Source organism: Sorex fumeus, unplaced genomic scaffold, assembly GCF_029834395.1.
Source record: "Sorex fumeus unplaced genomic scaffold, SorFum_2.1 ptg000034l, whole genome shotgun sequence".
NCBI lineage: Eukaryota > Metazoa > Chordata > Mammalia > Eulipotyphla > Soricidae > Sorex > Sorex fumeus.
This window is the reverse complement of record NW_026606091.1, coordinates 24846900-24864652: the sequence shown is the minus strand read 5'-3', so window position 1 is coordinate 24864652 and position 17753 is coordinate 24846900. Positions and strand designations below refer to the sequence as shown.

At 41.2% G+C, this 17753-nt stretch overlaps 1 protein-coding gene across 1 annotated transcript in view; it reads right to left on the bottom strand.

Moving 5' to 3' along the window:
- The window catches only part of UNC13B (unc-13 homolog B), a 252931-nt gene that overhangs the window by 5047 nt on the left and 230131 nt on the right, over positions 1-17753 (bottom strand). Inside the window, exons 21-35 of the mRNA XM_056117067.1 lie at positions 16739-16807; positions 15144-15233; positions 14708-14836; positions 12838-12965; positions 12135-12220; positions 4588-4714; positions 4244-4340; positions 3554-3697; positions 3215-3292; positions 2413-2490; positions 2083-2171; positions 1689-1841; positions 1441-1564; positions 1273-1329; positions 1008-1088 (exon numbers count right to left, since the gene is read on the bottom strand). Of these exons, the coding sequence (XP_055973042.1) occupies positions 1008-1088; positions 1273-1329; positions 1441-1564; positions 1689-1841; positions 2083-2171; positions 2413-2490; positions 3215-3292; positions 3554-3697; positions 4244-4340; positions 4588-4714; positions 12135-12220; positions 12838-12965; positions 14708-14836; positions 15144-15233; positions 16739-16807 (1530 nt within the window). The remainder of the gene's footprint in view (positions 1-1007; positions 1089-1272; positions 1330-1440; positions 1565-1688; positions 1842-2082; positions 2172-2412; positions 2491-3214; positions 3293-3553; positions 3698-4243; positions 4341-4587; positions 4715-12134; positions 12221-12837; positions 12966-14707; positions 14837-15143; positions 15234-16738; positions 16808-17753) is intronic.

Below are 17753 nucleotides of genomic sequence, written 5' to 3'. Positions count from 1 at the left end.
CTAGGAGGAGTATAAGGAAGGTCTCATTCCTGGATGTAGTGTTAGGTGTATAGATCTATTTTAATAAGTAAAGATATGAGACAAAGGAATTTGAGAGAGAAACAATAGCCAGAAATGCTCTTTTGTTCTTCTGAATTCATCAACTTTATACACATGACATATCTCAAGTGTCCTGAATATCTGATTTGTTATAGCTGCCACAATGTTGCCTTAAGTTTTAAGCTTTTACATTTTTTTTAGCTTTTTTGGGTCACACCTGGAAATGCTCAGAGCTTACTCCTTGCTCTACACACAGAGAATACTTCTGGCTTAGGAGACATATGAGGTGCTGAGGATAGAATCCAGGTCACCTAAGTGCAAAGAAAGTGCCCTACCCACTATACTATCGCTCAGGCCCATTTTTTAAACATCTTGAGGAGGGGCTGGAGTGATAGTACAGCGGGTAGGGTGTTTGCCTTGCATGCAGCCGACCCGGGTTCGATTCCCAGCATCCCTATGGTCCCCCAAACACCGTGAGGAGTGATTCCTGAGTGCAGAGCCAGGAGTAGCCCCTGTGCATCGCTGGGTGTGACCCAAAAAACAAAAGAAAAAGAAAAAAAACCATCTTGAGGATAATAACCATATCTACTAATCTGTATTATTTCATAATGCATAAGGCCTAGTGCATATATTGTCTAGTTGAGATATGTCAGTTAAACGTATGGTATCAAGATCATTAAGATTAATTTCCAGTGTAAAATATTTAGGAATTGCAATGCAAAATAAAGTCACTTAAACTTTCTCAAAACCCAGAAATAATTTTTCGGGGCCACCTGAGATCACAAAGTAGGAGCCCATTATGGTTTCTCCTAAGAAATATGGGTATATAGAAAAGGAAAAAAATTAAACATAAAACTACTCCCTTCAGTGTGAGATAACACAAGTTTAGGGGGCACTCACGTGACAGAAATGCTAGGGCCACGAGGGTGTGGTAATAATACTATCTAGAGAAGGGGAGAAGTCTCTACCTTGATGGTATCTAAGGCGAGGTCAAGAACACCACACTGCTTTGGGGTGAGACTTCTTGTTTCTTCTCGCACCATGTGATCCTAGAGCCCCAGAGAAAACAAGAGTATTGGGACAGTTTGGAACTTGATGGAATTCTTCCCCCCAAACCTGCCAACCCACAGTTATATCTTCTTTCCCTCCTCTTTATTCATCAATGCTCAACTTTCCTTCCTCCCAGATAACCTATCTCTCTGGTCTTAGAAGGACCCCATATATCCAGAGTACCTTGAGTTTGGAAAGATGGCTCAATTCTTTAGCAGCGGTGAAGATCAACTGAGTTCCCTGGGTAGAAAGAAAATCAATCAAAAGCAAGGACTCTAGACTTGATCAGAAATCATGGAGCAAGGTGAGGGTGACAGTAGGAGGAAGTGGAAGGCAGGGCAGTGTTCTTACCGTATGGTCAGTGAGTGGAGGCAAAACAATCATCCTTTCCATTGTGTTCATTACCACCCGCCAGAGTTCTTTCAGCACACGCTTTAGGACTGTCTTCTCACACACAGTGGCAAAGAGTGTAAGGCTGTAGGTCCAGACAACAGGTAAGTCTGGGGTGGGAGCTTATGAGACCTCCTCCCTGAAAGACTCATCCATCTGACTGACTGCCTTACTTGTTCCTACAGGACAGTTATAAGTGTTGTACTCACTTTCCATCCAAGAAGTCCATGAGTGGCCTGAGTACACTATCTGCATCCTGAGCCACAGAGGCCCTGGCGCTGGGGGATGTATTTCCTGTGCCGCGTACCTGGCCCAGGATGTCAGCCATTTGTCGAACACACTCTTCAATCCGTACCTGGAAACTATACATGAGCCTATAGTGAAGCCATTCCCAGCCAAACACACATTAGCACTAAAGTGCAGCATCTCCTTGGCCCCACACCAACCATTCATGGTGCAGCTCCAGTAGGGACAGCCAACAGGAAGAGAGGGAAGATCACACACCTATAGGTGTCTGGAGATCCCTCCACCAAAGAACAGAGGCTTTGGGATTAGATAGGAACCAAATTTAGCTTTGAGAATCATGTTTCGGGTTTCACTAACCTGTTTCCAAACACCATGCTGAGCTCATCCAGAACAGTATTCAGTTTCACCTGCAGGTCCTTCAGACTGTCTGAAGCTTCAGGGTCCAACTGTATCCACAGGAGATTAGATTGCAAAGCTGCTCCTCTTATTCCTCTATCCCCTCTTGTGCCTTACCACCCCTCTCTCCTAGGGCCTTTACTCCACCGCTACAAATCTATTAGCTCAATCTGTTAAGCACAAGTTAAAATCCTCACCTGTACTTAGACAGGAAGAGCTTAAGTGAGTTTTTGTAGCCAGTAATTTCAGGAACAACAGGAAAATACATTAATCCCAAACCCTAAAACTTACCTCCTTGCCTCCCATGGCCTCAAACATTTTCTCCAGCTGGACCCTCAGTTGCTGCATATTGTTCATCAGGATGCAGGGCTTTGGGGGTAGATGGATCCAGTGAGTCTTGGATTTATCAATTAAGGTACTCCCTCTTTCATACTACTCCAAAAGTCATAGGGAACTTACAGTACATACTATATTGCATGTTACTAAGTATTAAGATTTGAAATCAAGTCAAATAATTTGAATGATAACTAGAAACATGTTAATTTTTTAAGTTAGGTGGATTCCAAATTTCATGGTAATATTCTTTATAGTTTTAAATGTTTTAATATTTAAAACACTCCAGGGAGTGGGCAGGGGTGGGTACAGGCTCAGTAGTTCAGGGGGTTACTCACAGAAATACTAGGCCAAACTGGATAGACCATTCAATACTCAAGCCTGACAATCCAGTGTTGCTCAGGACAAGTGGTGCTTGAAGGCCTCCAGGTCTGTATCTAGTGGTGCTTAGGGTGCCATGTGGAACCAGAGTTCAAACTCAAATCCCTGCACATGCTCCTGATAATTAAACTACATTCCTTAATATTTTTTTTAAATTTAACAAATAGCCCTAGTAAAGATCTAGCTCAGTAGAAGATAAAATACCAAAGAGAGGCACAGAGTAATTCCTAATCATTGTTAGCATAACCTCTATGTCAAGTTCTGGTGGGAATCACAAGTCAGCTATATGATTTCTCTCCTTAGCTCAGAGAAAAGTTTTAAAAGCATGAAGGATTCTAATGTTTTCCTTTTACCAAAAGTTCCAGGGCCTGACACTTACCATTTTCTCCTTTTTGCAATAAGCTGGAAAGTCCTTTGATAAGATATCTGCATACTGTATCAGTACTTTTCTGATGGTCTGAGAAAGTAGAAAAGCAGTAGAATCTCTTAGCTCTCCTTACAGGTATCTTCAAAGTCACACCTCCCATCCCAGAACATTAATGGGAGGTAAAAAGGTATTTCACATTAATGTACAAAATTCTCATTCAACCCCAGAACAGCAGTTAGACAAACCCACCTGTCTGCCCCATACTCAAGCAAAAAGAGTTGAGATTAGGTCTATAAATAGGCTATGAATACAAATGAAGTAACAGAAGGAGGGAGTGATGGTCATGGTTACCTTAGCAAATCTCCTCATGTAATGAGACAGTATAGTAGGGTCTGGGCACTCCAGCTTCCGGATGATTTCAAAGCTCTGATTGAGCTGTGTGAAAACGTCCACCACAGAGCAAGAAAAGAGTGCATGTTCTGATGTCTGTTGGAACTAATGAAGGGCACACAAAGGTCACCATCAGTTATCTTTAACCAAGTTTGTAAGGTTCAAATTGGATCTTCCCAGCAGGGATGGAGAAGGGATCAGTAAGACAATAATAGTTAGAAATGATCACTCTGGACAAGAACTGAGTGTTGAAAGTAGGTAAAGGGATATACATGATCATTTTTCAGTATCTAGATTATAAACCATAATACCCAAAAGGAAGGAGGAGGGAGAAAGAGAGAGAGGGAGAGAGGAAAGAGATAGAGAGAGAGAGAAAGAAAAATGCCTGCCATAGAGGCATGCGGAGGGCAGGGAAGGAAACTGGGGACATTGGTGGTGGGTAGCTTACACTTGTGAACAGATGGGTGTTGCAACATCATGCGACTGATACCAATTATGAACAACCTTGTAATTGTGATTCAATTTTTTAAAAAGTGCTCCTTTTGGATTCCAGGGGCCATGCTACCTAAAGCACAGGAACTTTTGCTGACAGCTACTTCCTGGGAGACTTGACATTGTCTGACCCCTATGCAATGTAAGTCTTTGACTCACCCCATCCTTCTTGTCTCGTTCCAGGGCCCCATGCAAGAATTCCATGGACACATCTTCATTTTCATCCAACCATTGTAAAACAAACTGTTCAAACCACCTGCAATGAGGCATGAGAAGTAAAGATTGGAGCTAGTTGGAATATGCCACACCCCTGCACACTTCTTGATAGAAGTCTTCTGCAAGGCAGGGAGGACTTGATACTTTCCTCCTTTTACAGCAGTGCCCAGAAAAGTGCCCAGAATAGGAACAAATCTGGCTTGATGAACTGACTCTGCCCTCCCCCACCCCTACCAATCCAGTGGGTCCCTCTTCCATCCCCTCCATGGTGCCCACATATGACTCACGCTGGGTACTCGGGCACATGTCCCTGGAGGGCAGGCAGATCCCGCACATATTCATTGTGTAGCCACTTCACCTTGAAGTGCAGGTTCATGTAGTCTGCACTCTTACACAGTCGATCTTTCTCATGCTCTAGTGGTGGAAGGGAGGCTGGGTCAGGTTGTGGGAGTAGAGGCTCTGAGTTCTGGACTTCCCAAAGAATAGATTCAGACAGGAGATTCTGTCATCTGTCTTAGAACTATGGTGACCCCCAATAACTTTCTCGCAGCCCTCTCTCTCTGCCACCAATGTTGTAATCTCTAAGATCCTGGTCTAAATCTTCTTTCAGAGACTGAAAGTCCCATATAAGGTGATAGTTTTGTACTAGTTTTTGGAAGTGTCAACCAAAGGAATGGCCTTAAGTGAGGAGGAGAAAGAAACGTGGGTGTTAATGTTGATTAGTGGGAACTAAGATACTCAGAACTGGAATAAGATTCTCCCACTGAGGATTTTTCTACTCATAGTTGCATGGTCAGTCCCTCAGACCAGCTTAAATATACTGAGATGAGCAGTTATACATGAAATGACTGGGTCAATGACAATTACACAGAAAACAGTGGAGCCAGCTGACAAAGTAATTGAAAAGTCATAGTTTAATAGAATCTTAAGGTAAATTAAAGAGCAACAAAGCAGAGCTGAAACATTGAAATAATGAACTCTCAAAGAAATATGCAAATGAGAAATGTCAGTTTGGATACCATCGAAACACAGTCAGATGAAAGGTTTTCATTCCACAGAAAATGGGATGTTTATTATGGACTGGAAAGGTAAAACAGCTAGATCTCCTGGGTTTTCTGAAATATCTAGGACAATATTAAAGCTTTATCAGAGAATTGGAGCACTAGTGCTGTCTAAAGGGTCTCTTCATTCACCCTTAAATAGGTAAAGGCTCGATTTGCTCGAGCGGGCCCAGTAACGTCTCCATTGGAGATTTTGTTGCTACTGTGTTTGGCATATCGAATACATCACAGGTGGCTTGCCAGGCTCTGCTGTGCAGGCGAGATACTCTCGGTAGCTTGCCGGGCTTTCCGAGAGGGGCAGAGGAATCGAACTCGGGTCGGCCATGTTGGCTGCATGCAAGGCAAACGCCCTACCGCTGTGCTATCGCTCCAGCCCTCAAATAGATGAAGCATTAATTTGAATAATAAAAATACAACATAGTGGCAAAAGCAAACAAAATGCGAAAGAGTATGAGCTACAGAAAAGGGGATGGCCAGCATCCCTGATAACTCTATTGCTCAACTTTGAGGTGCCATGGGTGATGCTCTTCCATGTCACATCAGAACAACTATTTTGGTGTACCTGGTATTTTCTAACTAGCATAGCAGACATTCAAGGAGAAAAAGGGAGGAAATTTCTGAGGACTCCTGGTCTCAGGAATTTTACTCCTTTAATACTACAGGCAGTATCCCACCTGCAGTTGCATTTGTAGTCTTTTCTATAATGCACTGAACAAGAGAAGAGTAAGGGTATCAGGGTATAAGGCTATAAATAAAGGGACAGCCACTGGAAGTTCTTGCCACCCAGCAAGAGAAACTTTCAAATACAAATTACAGTGGATGCTCATGACAGAGCAGAGGCACCAATAAGCGATAAAGAGATTGAAAAAAAATTGAGGGATATCAGATACACACTTTCAGAGAATGTCCCTTTTCTCTTCCCCATACCCTGTTACCTTAGAAATAATTAAAGCACAAAGACAGTCTACAGAATGGGAAAGGATATTCACCAAATACACATCTGACAAGGGGTTGATATCAAGGATATATAAAATACTGATTGAACTCCACAAGAAGAAAAAATCCAACCCCATCAAAAAATGGGGCAATGAAATGAACAGAAACTTTCTCAAAGAAGAGATCCAAATGGCAAAAAAAAGCACATGAGAAAATGCTCTACATCATTAATCATCAGGGAGATGCAGATCAAAACAACAATGAGATACCATCTCATACCTCAGAGACTGGCCCACATCCAAAAGAAAAAAAGCAACCGATGCTGGTGCGGATGTGGCGAGAAAGGGACACTCCTTCACTGTTGGTGGGAATGCCGACTGGTTCGGCCCTTTTGGAAAACAATATGGACGATTCTCAAAAAATTAGAAATTGAGCTCCCATTTGACCCAGCAATACCACTCCTGGAAATATATCCCAGAGAGGCAAAAATGTATAGTCGAAGTGACATCTGCACTTGTTTGTTCATTGCAGCACTCTTTACAATAGCCAGAATCTGGAAAAAACCTGAGTGCCCAAGAACAGATGACTGGTTAAAGAAACTTTGGTACATTTACACAATGGAGTACTATGTAGCTGTTAGAAAAGATGAAGTCATGAAATTTACATACAAGTGGTACTACATGGAAAGTATCATGCTAAGCGAAATGAGTCAGAAAGAGAGGGATAGACATAAAAAGATTGCATTCATCTGGGGGACATAAAGTAACAAAATAGGAGATTAATACCCAAGAATAGCTGAGATCAGTACCAGGAGGTTAGAGGCCAGCCGGGCATTCTAGGGGAAAAGGCAGCTAAGATAGAGAAGGGAGCACCAAATAAAGGGTGTTTGGAAGATCCTCCCAGGAGGGGAGATGCATGTTGGAAGTAGACTATGGACTGAACATGATTGCCACTCAATGCCTCTTTTGCAGACCACAACACCCAAAAGGAGAGAGAGAACAAAAGGGAATGCCCTGCCACAGAGGCAGGGTGGGATGGGGGGATGGGTGTGGGAGGGATACTGGGATCCATGGTGGTGGAAAATGGGAACTGGTAGAGGGATGGGTATTTGATCATTGTATAATCGAAACCCAATCACAAAAATTTGTAAATCTACAACTGTACCTCATGGTGTTTCACTAATAAAAAAAAAAAAAAGAAAAAGAATTAAAGCGCCTAGGAACCAAAAATATAAAATCTGGAGGGTCCTCCCTCCTTCCTATTTAGCAACTAGATGCCGGTAGAGGCATTGAGGGGTCTAACTACTTTCTTCTAGAGGCTTTCATATCACTGGGTTTATATATATATAATTCTCCCTTTCTCTGGCAATCGTCCCTCAAGTCACAAACTCCATTTTCTACATTAATTTCTGTAGCATAGAAATTAACAAGGAGTAGAGTACTGACCACAGGTCATGCTTTAAATTATTCTAACAAGTCCCATGGAGTTATGTTCCAGTATGGTTGCTTACGATGGCTGTTGTCGCAGTTGCTGTGTGGGTTGTATGCGCTGTTGTGTCGGGTGTATCTGATGTCAAAAAGAAACAGGAGCGGCAGGGGACCCTCATTTAAACCATAGCCTGTCCCTGACTTCCATTTCTTCACCCCACTGATCTTTCATCCTTGAAGAGTTCTTTCAACCTCACTAAACTATTAAACTTGCTGATACTGCATTCTTTACCTAATTTTTCATGGGTTATAATAAGGTCTATAGGAATTGATGAAACCCTCACTTTACCTGGATTTAACTCTAGTTAATTTTTTGCCATCTTAATATCTCCAACTGAAGTAGAACAAAGTATGCATAAAAACATACAAATTAATCTTACCCTCTTGGTTCAAGGCTGAACAACATCTTCAAGTTTCCCCCTCTCTGTCTCTCTGTCTCTGTCTCTCTCTCTTTCTCTCCCCCTCTCTCTGTTTAATTGTATCTAGTTAAATCGCCAACCTCTACTGATAGCACTTTCAAAATTTTTCGGGAATCTTTCCATTTCTTTATAGTCACATTATTACCTGCCTAGTACTATTATCATCATTTCTAACCTGGATTATAACAGTCTCCAAAAAGTGATTCATTTTACCATTCAATGTCTGAACTGGCTACAGAGAATGATTTTTTTTAACATTATAAATCTGATAATGTTAATCTCAGATGTCAATCTCTTGTTTGACAAACTCAATGGCACCTAACTGCCTCAGGATATAGTCTAGAAGCTTAAACGTGGTTTACTACCTCTGTTATGATCTGGATCTTCCCTCCTACTCTATCCTTGTCTCTCATTTATGTCTTTCCCTACACTCTAAACGGCTAGTGACACTGAACATTTCAGTTCCACAAGCATGGCCTCTCAGCTCTCTCAGCACCCCTGGTCTTAGAATATACTGTGTCCTGTTGCCAAATTATCCTATATCTCCCTTTCCTGTCCCTACTGGCTAAGGTCTATCATTCTTCAGGTTTCATTTTGTACTTCACCTTCTTCAAGAAACCTTCTTAGGTTCTCACGTTTTTCCCATGTACTTTCAACACCTTATGCTATTCTTCTTGTGACACATATATTTTTGAATTGTTACTGTCAATATACATGCCTGCTTCCTAGAGTGATATGTGAGCTTCTTAGGGATTTGGAATGTTTCTTCTTATTCGGGTCCTAGAAACTAGCAAGTACCTGTCACAGAGAAAATACCGAACACTTGATGAATAGGGTGGGAATTTGATGCAAAGTAGTATGAAGAGACTTTCTGTTCTATATTTTAATTGAAGTAGTAGACATACAGGTGTGATTACTAATCAATAGCACTGTAGCACTGTCCTCCCATTGTTCATCGATTTGCTCGAGTGGGCCCATTAATATCTCCATTGTGAGACTTGTTGTTACTATATTTGGCATATCAAATACGTCACAGGTAGCTTACCAAGTTTTGCGTGCGGGCGAGATACTCTCAGTAGCTTGCCAGGCTCTTGAGAGGGGTGGAGGAATAGAACTAGGCTTTGCCAGGCCGGCCTCGAGCAAGGCAAATGCTCTATGGCTGTGCTGTTGCTCCAGCCCACTAATCAATAGTCATCAAATTATATGATGAAAGTAGCTTTTATTTAGTTGTATGTGCACTACACCTCAATAAAGTTAGGTAATTTGTAGCATTTTTCACGGTTGAAGTCAACATGATCCTTCTATCATCCAGATCTTCAAACTGCTTTTCTTCTCTTGTCCTCCACTTTTTGACATTTACAGGCCAGCTGTATCTCCTCTGTAGCACTGTAGCACTGTCCTCACATTGTTCATCAATTTGCTTGAGCAGGGACCAGTGTTGTTACTGGTTTTGGCATATCGAATACGTCATGGGTAGCTTGCCAGGCTTTGCCATGTGGGCAAAATACTCTCGGTAGCTTGCCGGTCTCTCCGAGAGGGGTGGAGGAATCGAACCCTGGTCGGCCATGTTGGCTGCATGCAAGGCAAACGCCTTACCCGCATCCCTAAATATTATTATCTGTAGTCCCTACTTTTAGTCTCTTCCAGTTCCAACTGCCCTTATATTTACCTCAGGTAAAATCTTATTAAAACAAAACTTCAGATCACACCTCCGTTCATGAAGTTATAATGGTTTATTATTGTTCTTAATAACTAAGATTTATTCAGTGCTAAGTAAATGCCAGGCAACATATAAAGTAGTTAAATACATCTCAATTACTTTATAAACTCAACAAAATAATGCTATTACCACTCCCATTTTATAGATAAAAAATAAGGGACTTGGGGCTGGAGGGATAGCACAATGGGTAGGGCATTTGCCTTGCATGCAGCCAACTTGGGTTTGATTCCCAGCATCTCATATGGTCTCCTGAGCACCGCCAGGAGTAATTCCTGAGTGCAGAGCCAGGAGTAACCCCTGAGCATTGCCAGGTTTGACCCAAAAAAGCAAAAAAAAAAGGGACTTAAAAAGGGGGAGACAAAAAATTAAGTAACTTGACAGAGGGTTATAGTGCTGCGTTGGTGGGGAAATACAGACTTGAAACTGCATCAACATTCTCTTAAAGTGGCTTTCAGCTCTTTTCTGTTTGTAAAACATTAGTAAAACTTCCTTCTTAAAATAAATCTTGGGGCTGGAGTGATATCACAGTGGGTAGGGCATTTGCCTTGCACGCGGCGGACGTGGGTTCAATTCCCAGCATCCCATATGGTCCTCTGAGCACTGCCAGGGGTAATTCCTGAATGCAGAGCCAGGAGTAACCTCTGTGCAATTCTGGGTGTGACACACACAAAAAGCAAAAAAAGAAAAAAAAACTCCTGGGGAACTCCATATAAGATTGCTAAAAGTATAGTTTACTTAGCTGGCAAGTACCTGACAAAAGGCACGGAACCCAGTATCCTGGATCCTTCTTTTAGCTCCTGAGATACCTCAAGTTGAAAACCTCTCCCCAATACCTCAATTACCCTATCCTTTTGTGGAGCTGGTTCACATTTCACTCATTTTAATCTCCCCACCCTCCATCCCCACCCCTTAAAGTCACTTGAAGCTCAAGAACTAGGACCATAAAACTTCCCTCCTAAAGCTCATTGAAAGGTATCTGATAACAAGGGAATAAAGACCTTCATACAGGCCTGACATGCTAAGATGTAGCCTATCATTCCAGGCTTAACCCAGTGTAAGCAGAAGACAGCCACTGGTCTCAGGTGGAATTATAGAATGTTTATGCAGTTTGTGGTGATCTCAAACTTAGCAAGCATCTTCTCCTTTAACGTAAAACTAGCTGCTCCTAAACTTCAAAAATTTAAAATTCTGAAGTTTACCCATTTCCTCTACTACTTCACCTGAATAAAAGATCCAGATTCTGCTTTGCCCTTGCCCTGTGCTGCTCTTGCTCCATCTAGAAACATTATCATAGATCAAGGAACTGAACTAACATATTTTCTTTCTGACTTTGTCACATCAATCTAAAACAGTTTTCAAGGAAATCTAGGTCAGGCAGTCTCTAGTGTGGAAAAATAATCCTATTTACATATTTAAGATTCTATGATTTTTGAAACCGTAAAGATATGTTTTATAAGACTATTCTTCAGTAGAAGTATCACCTAAGAACACCCAGTACAGGTAGAGTGGATCTCTGGGCTGGGTCTTAAACAGACACTTAATCCAAAGCTGAAAGGAGGAAACTATATCATACAGCCAGTTACATTATTTTTTCCTACCTTTAAAATTTTTTATTCTATCAATATTCTGTATTTTTAGTGCTTTAATACTTCTTAAGCATGTAATTCTAACACCATACCTATAACCAGTGTACTCCTTCCCTCTTCCTAATACCTCTCCCTCTCAACCCTCTCCAATTCAGTTATGTGGATCAGTTCTCCCATTATGTTGCCTTTGGCCCTCTGTTGCTACTTAGCTATGTACCTTTAAGTCCTACATATGAGAGAGACCATTCTATAACCGCTGACTGACTTCACTGAAAAAACACTCAGACCTAATTCTTGGGGTTTACGGGAGGGTGGGGTGTTGGTCTCCCCTAGTAGTGCTCAGGGATCACTCCTGGCAGGCTCAGGGGACCATATGGGGTGGGTTGTATGCAAAGCAAGTGCTCTACCCACTGTACTACCACTCCAGCCCCAAACTTCATTATTCTTATGGCTAAAGTTTTGCCCAACCAAGATCTCTCGAGGCTTATTTGCCCAGAATCTCTCTAGTTTCTCAAGCTTTCCAGTTTTTCACTCAGAATCTGCAGCTATCTGGGATAGGAAAGGGAAAGAAAATAAGGTGCTTGGGTCTAAGGGTCACAGCCCATTGCTCTGGGCATAACCTTACCCTCCAGAGCATATTTCATGTCTTGGGCAAAGAGCTGCCACATTACTTCTGCACTGACTTTTCCCACATTCAGCTCCTGAGGAAACCTGCATGACAGAAAAAAATCACAGTCATAAAACAAGGCAAGATCCATGTGATTTTATTGATTCCAATGCTAATGTGCCCAGATATTAGAGGTCAAATAGAAAAGTCCAGGAAATGGGGCTAGGGTCAATCAGGGGAAAAGGAACTTTAGGCAGGTAAAAGGAAAAGTCGGGGGCAGAGGATCCTCTAGGGCTAGGTGGGTCCAGGGGAGAGGATACCCAGGAGGCAAAAAATTGAGGCCCAGAGGAGAATGACTGAGACTGGAATGTAATCCCAGTCTAAATAAACTGGATAATAAAGGGAAAAGGGGTGGACATAAGAAGGCCTACTTTATTCACAGTGTACAGACACATACACACATGATCTCTGGATCCCCTGGGACTCCTATGGCAGCCATTCCCAGAGGCTTCTCACTCCAGGAAGGCTGGCAGAGCCCCCCATTATGCTTCCACACCTTTCTCCAGAAATAGTTACTCAGACAGATACAAGGGACAGAGGGACAGACGAACTGACAGGAGGAAGAGGTGGCACTGCAAACATACAGAGATAGGAAAGAAGCTGTTAGACAGACGGACAAGCCAATCACCAACCAGTCAGGGTCTAAAGGGATGATACTCACTGGTTCAGAACAAGTGTGTAAGAATTCTTATCTTCCTCTATAATTGACACAATTAGTGTGATGAGTTTGGGCCAAAAATCCAGGTTCCGAATGCTGGGCCCTTGTTCCTCTGGAGGTAACTCCTGTTTCTTGTTCCAGAGAAGATAGTAATAGTTAGTGACAGTCGAAATAGAATGTGAAGAATATCTTCTCTTCATCTTTCCCTCCCAATTCCCCTTTCCTTAGAATCAGGGACCATTCTTTTCCTAGAAACTGTCTTCTATAAGATTGTTGCTGTTGGGGCTGGAGCAATAGCACAGGGGGTAAGGCGTTTGCTTTGCATGCGGCCAACTCAGGTTCGATTCCCAGCATCCCATATGGTCCCCCGGGCACCGCCAGGAGTGATTCCTGAGTGCAAAGCCAGGAGTAAACCCTGAGCATCGCCAGGTGTGACTCAAAAAGCAAAAAAAAAAAAATGATTGTTGCTGTTTAGTCAGTTGAGTGACTGTTGGGAGACACTTTTCTACACGTGCATGCATACACACACACACACACACACACCACATACACACACACACAGAGCTACACTTTCCTCAGATCTAGCCCAGAATTTAATATATATTAAATTAGACTGAAGGGAATCTATTTTCCAATGTGTGGCTTTCGGACATTTTAAGAAGAGTTGTAACTGAATTTTCATAGAATATTCTATGGCTTTAAAATGAAAAAATAAATAAATAAAAGAATTATATTGGAAATACCTAGAAAATGTATAAAGTCACCAGGTACTGAATTTGGATGCTAACTTAAAAAGGTAAAATAGCTATCGCAGGCGAGGGTAAACCTTGATATGCAGCCGATGAATACTCAGAAAAACATGCAGTACAAAGTGGTTGGAGGAAAAAGTTACACTTCTATGAGCCAGTAGCTGAAAGGGACAAGCTCTCAATCTCAGAGACAGGCTATCTGTTATATAGGAGGGTGTACTCAGTAAAACTAACATTGGGGAAAATTAAATAAACACTAGGTTGGACTGAGGATTCGCCAACTCATTGTGCTCAAATTTAGATCATTTTCTTCCCCGCCTCCCCCCCGCTTTGGTTTTTAGGCACACCAAGCAGTTCTTAAGGCTTCCTTCTGGCTCTGTTCTCAGAGATCACTCCTGGAAGTGCTGAGGGGACCATATGCAATGGTGGGAGAAAAACAGGCAAGACAAATATCTTGACATCTTTATTGTCTCTTGGGCTGGAGCAATAGCACAGCGGGTAGGGCATTTGACTTGCATGCAGCCAACCCGGGTTTGATTCCTCCATTCCTCTTGGAGAAAAAGACAAGCTACCGAGAGTGTCCCACCCACACAGCAGAGCCTGGCAAGCTCCCCATGGCGTATTCGATATGCCAAAAACAGTAACAAGTCTCACAATGGAGACATTACCGGTGCCCGTTCAAGCAAATTGAAGAACAACGGAAGAACAGTGTTACAGTGCTTTATTATCTCTCCAGCCCCTAGATCACTTTCCTTAGCACCAAAGTAAAACTTATTTTTGCCACTTCTGTTCAATAAAACTGTCACATCATCCTTTGGTCTTTGTCCATTTACAATATCTCACATTGTCTAGGTGATACACATTCTACAAATCATATCAAGAACCTTACACTTTCTTCCATCATGACCACAGCAAAAGAAAGACAGAACTCCATGAATCACTATAGCTGGCCCATCAAATTCTGAACATCTTACCAGTCGTTCAATATTTCACATTGTCTAGGTGATATACATTCTACAAATCACATCAAGAACTTTACACTTTCTTCCATCATGACCACAGCAAAAGAAAGACAGAGCTCCATGAATCACTATAGTTGGCCCACCTAATTCTGAACATCTTACCAGTTGGTACTGGCGGTTGTACAAATCATGGCAGTTGTTGAAAATATATTCATAAGTGGAGTTCAAACAGGCCTTCACACAATCTTTTACCACTTGGCTTGCTCTTGGAGGGCTCTGCAATTCTTGTACCTGGCAATTAATAAAAGAAGTATGGGCCCAGAATCCTAATCATCTGGGTGAGATATTCTAGCTTTCCCCAAATCTTTTGCAGATCTTTTCATCTCTGAACCTTGCTCTGGGATAAATAGCCAAGATAGGTGATGGGGAAAACTTATTCATACATTGTCTATATTCTCTTTCACAAGAAACCTAGGAACAGTATATAGAAATGTCTATGTAGAAACGATATATTGAAATGTTATCAATGATTGTTCTTATTCTTTGTGTCTGTGCCAGGTCCCCAGGACAGTACCACCCAGATAAGTTTATCTCTTACCTTCATTCTGAAAAAAGTAATGCTAGTCAGCAAATCCACTGTGGACTTTAAGTCCTGAAGTCTCTCGGGGCTCCCAGCAGGGAAATTATTCTGTTGCAAATCAAGCAAATATAAAAAGAAAAAATGGAGCAGGAAAGCTTATTCCTGTCCAAAACAATGAAATTAAAAGCTTCTCTACTATCCATTAGGATCTTCCTTCATTGAATTGGACAAAAAATCTGTAAAACTATCTTTTCCACCAACACAGACTGACCCTCACCAAAAGCAAGGGTTAATAATTCACAGTGCAGAAAGTAGCATATCCTACTCTGAAACCTCCTTCCCATGCAGTATGTGAGCACCCGCACAAATAAACATACACATACTTAGATATGTGTGCTATGTGTGCATTTTTCTTGGGTGAAGAATCTTACACCCAAACAAAAGTCCTTCAAAAGTCACACTTTAACTGTATATCCTGGAATATAAGTGGAGCCACAATTCAGATAAGATTGAGATCAAATGTATGGTGGACACCAGTTATTCTTTCTTTTTGAAGTCAGCAGATGGCAAAGCTCTGAGTAGAACTGTTTTTTCAGAGAGTTCTTTATGACCTTCCCACTGTGCCTCACTTCATTTCCTTTGGCATAAGTTTAAGGAGGACACTGCCAAGGAGAGCTGAGGAGAGAAATTGAGTCATTCTCCATTTTAAGAGTTGCCTTTTTAAACCTTCAAATGGCTACTTATATGCCAAATACAAGATATACAGTAGGCTCTCCAATTATTCATGCATATGGAGGTGCACTCAAAGTGCAACAACAAAAATCTCACTTTTTAACTTTAAGGTCATTTTTATACTTACTTTTTTTTATTGCCTGTAATATTGCCTGTTCTGGAAATTCACAAAACTTTAAAGTAATGAAATCATTATAAGATCAGAGGAAGAACTAAGATATGACCTATTTTCCTATCCTGACCTGTGCCTGGTACGTGGCCTCCTATTAGATTTACTTCCTTCCTACATTCTAGGCATGAACAATAGCACAGCTACAAATTACTTGCCCTAATCAAGATACTCTCTTCTCTTAGTTGAATTTTCCTCCCCTACAAATGAAGAGAGCATGAGAAAGAATAGGAAGGAAATGTAATGATCTCATTTTATAAATGGGGCATTTCTGGAAAAAGAATATTCTCAGACAATTCCCTAAAGAGAGTGTAACTGGGCTAGAACGATGGCACAGCAGGTAGGCATTTGCCTTGCATGCAGCTGACCCGAGTTCGATTCCCAGCATCTCATATGGTCCCCTGAGCACCACCAAGAGTAATTCCTAAGTGCAGAACCAGAGGTAACCCCTGTGCATCACCGGACGTGAGCCCTCCCCCAAAAAGCAAACAAACAAATAAATAAATAAGTAAAGAGAATGTAATCAAAGAATCTCCCTGGCTCTTAGGGTTTGGGGAATCATGGGTGTCAGTGGTTTTGGATATGCACGAGAGCATAAGAACACAGACTAATTTTCCTTGCTTCCAATATTTATAGACAACATTATCCAATAGTTTCTCTACACTAGCTTGATATCTACACTAGCATGACCCATAGTCGTGTCTTAACTCACCCTATATGTAGAGAGGTCAATCCTCAGTGAGTTGTGCAGCTGGTCCAGTAGTTTTACAAATCTCTCTTTCTGCATATAGGAAACAAATAGTGGGTAAGAGAAATTTTCTGTGCCTGAGTGCCCCTCAACTGTAATAGAAACAGAATGAACTCCTAGCAAGGCAAAAAACAAATTGTGGATATATGCTATCCCAATCCTGCACATGATAACAACAAACAATATTTTTTAAAAATGAGATGGATGATCCTTACACTATCTCTTAGCAACTCTGTCTCAAACTGAAGAATATTCTGGACTGGTAAGAGAAAAGGTATCCATGGGAGCGGAAACAGCTCTAAGTAAAAGTCAATAGGAAATTATCAGTGTACCTCTAGCCCTTTGGAACACTAACTTATCTTAGATAAAGAAAATGATACACATTTTTCAGTTTGTTGCTGAATCTGTGGTCTCCTGACTTATCCAGGGGTAACCTGTAACAGTTAACAGTCTCAACTTAGCATTAATAATGGGAAGGAAAAATAGTGACACATTTGAGAGGTGTGATGTGAAGGGGTCTCTCTTTAAATATGTTCTATATTAATTCCCTTAGTCTACTCATAGTAAATGTTAAAATTAATTTACATAAATTATTTGAATATAAATTCTATAATGAAATGTGAAATCCTATGCCTATAGGCTTTGATCATTGTACTCTTTGAGCTCATATACTGATAATATTTTATTAGATATAAAGCAACATACAATAGGATGAGACAAAATAAAACAAGTATCTTACTTACAGCTTACTCAATTACATTAACTCATCTACAGAAAGATTTTTTTAATAACAATAAAAAAGTGGTATGTACCAAGAAAAGGGCTCAGAGGCCTTCAGGACTTAGGGATATCAATAACTTTATACTTAGAAAGGCAATGTTTGCAATGAATCAGAGATATTTTATCAGGTATGTATTGAAATGATGTCAAGTGACATTGTGAGTAATGATTATACTTTTTTTAATACTTTTTAAAGTAT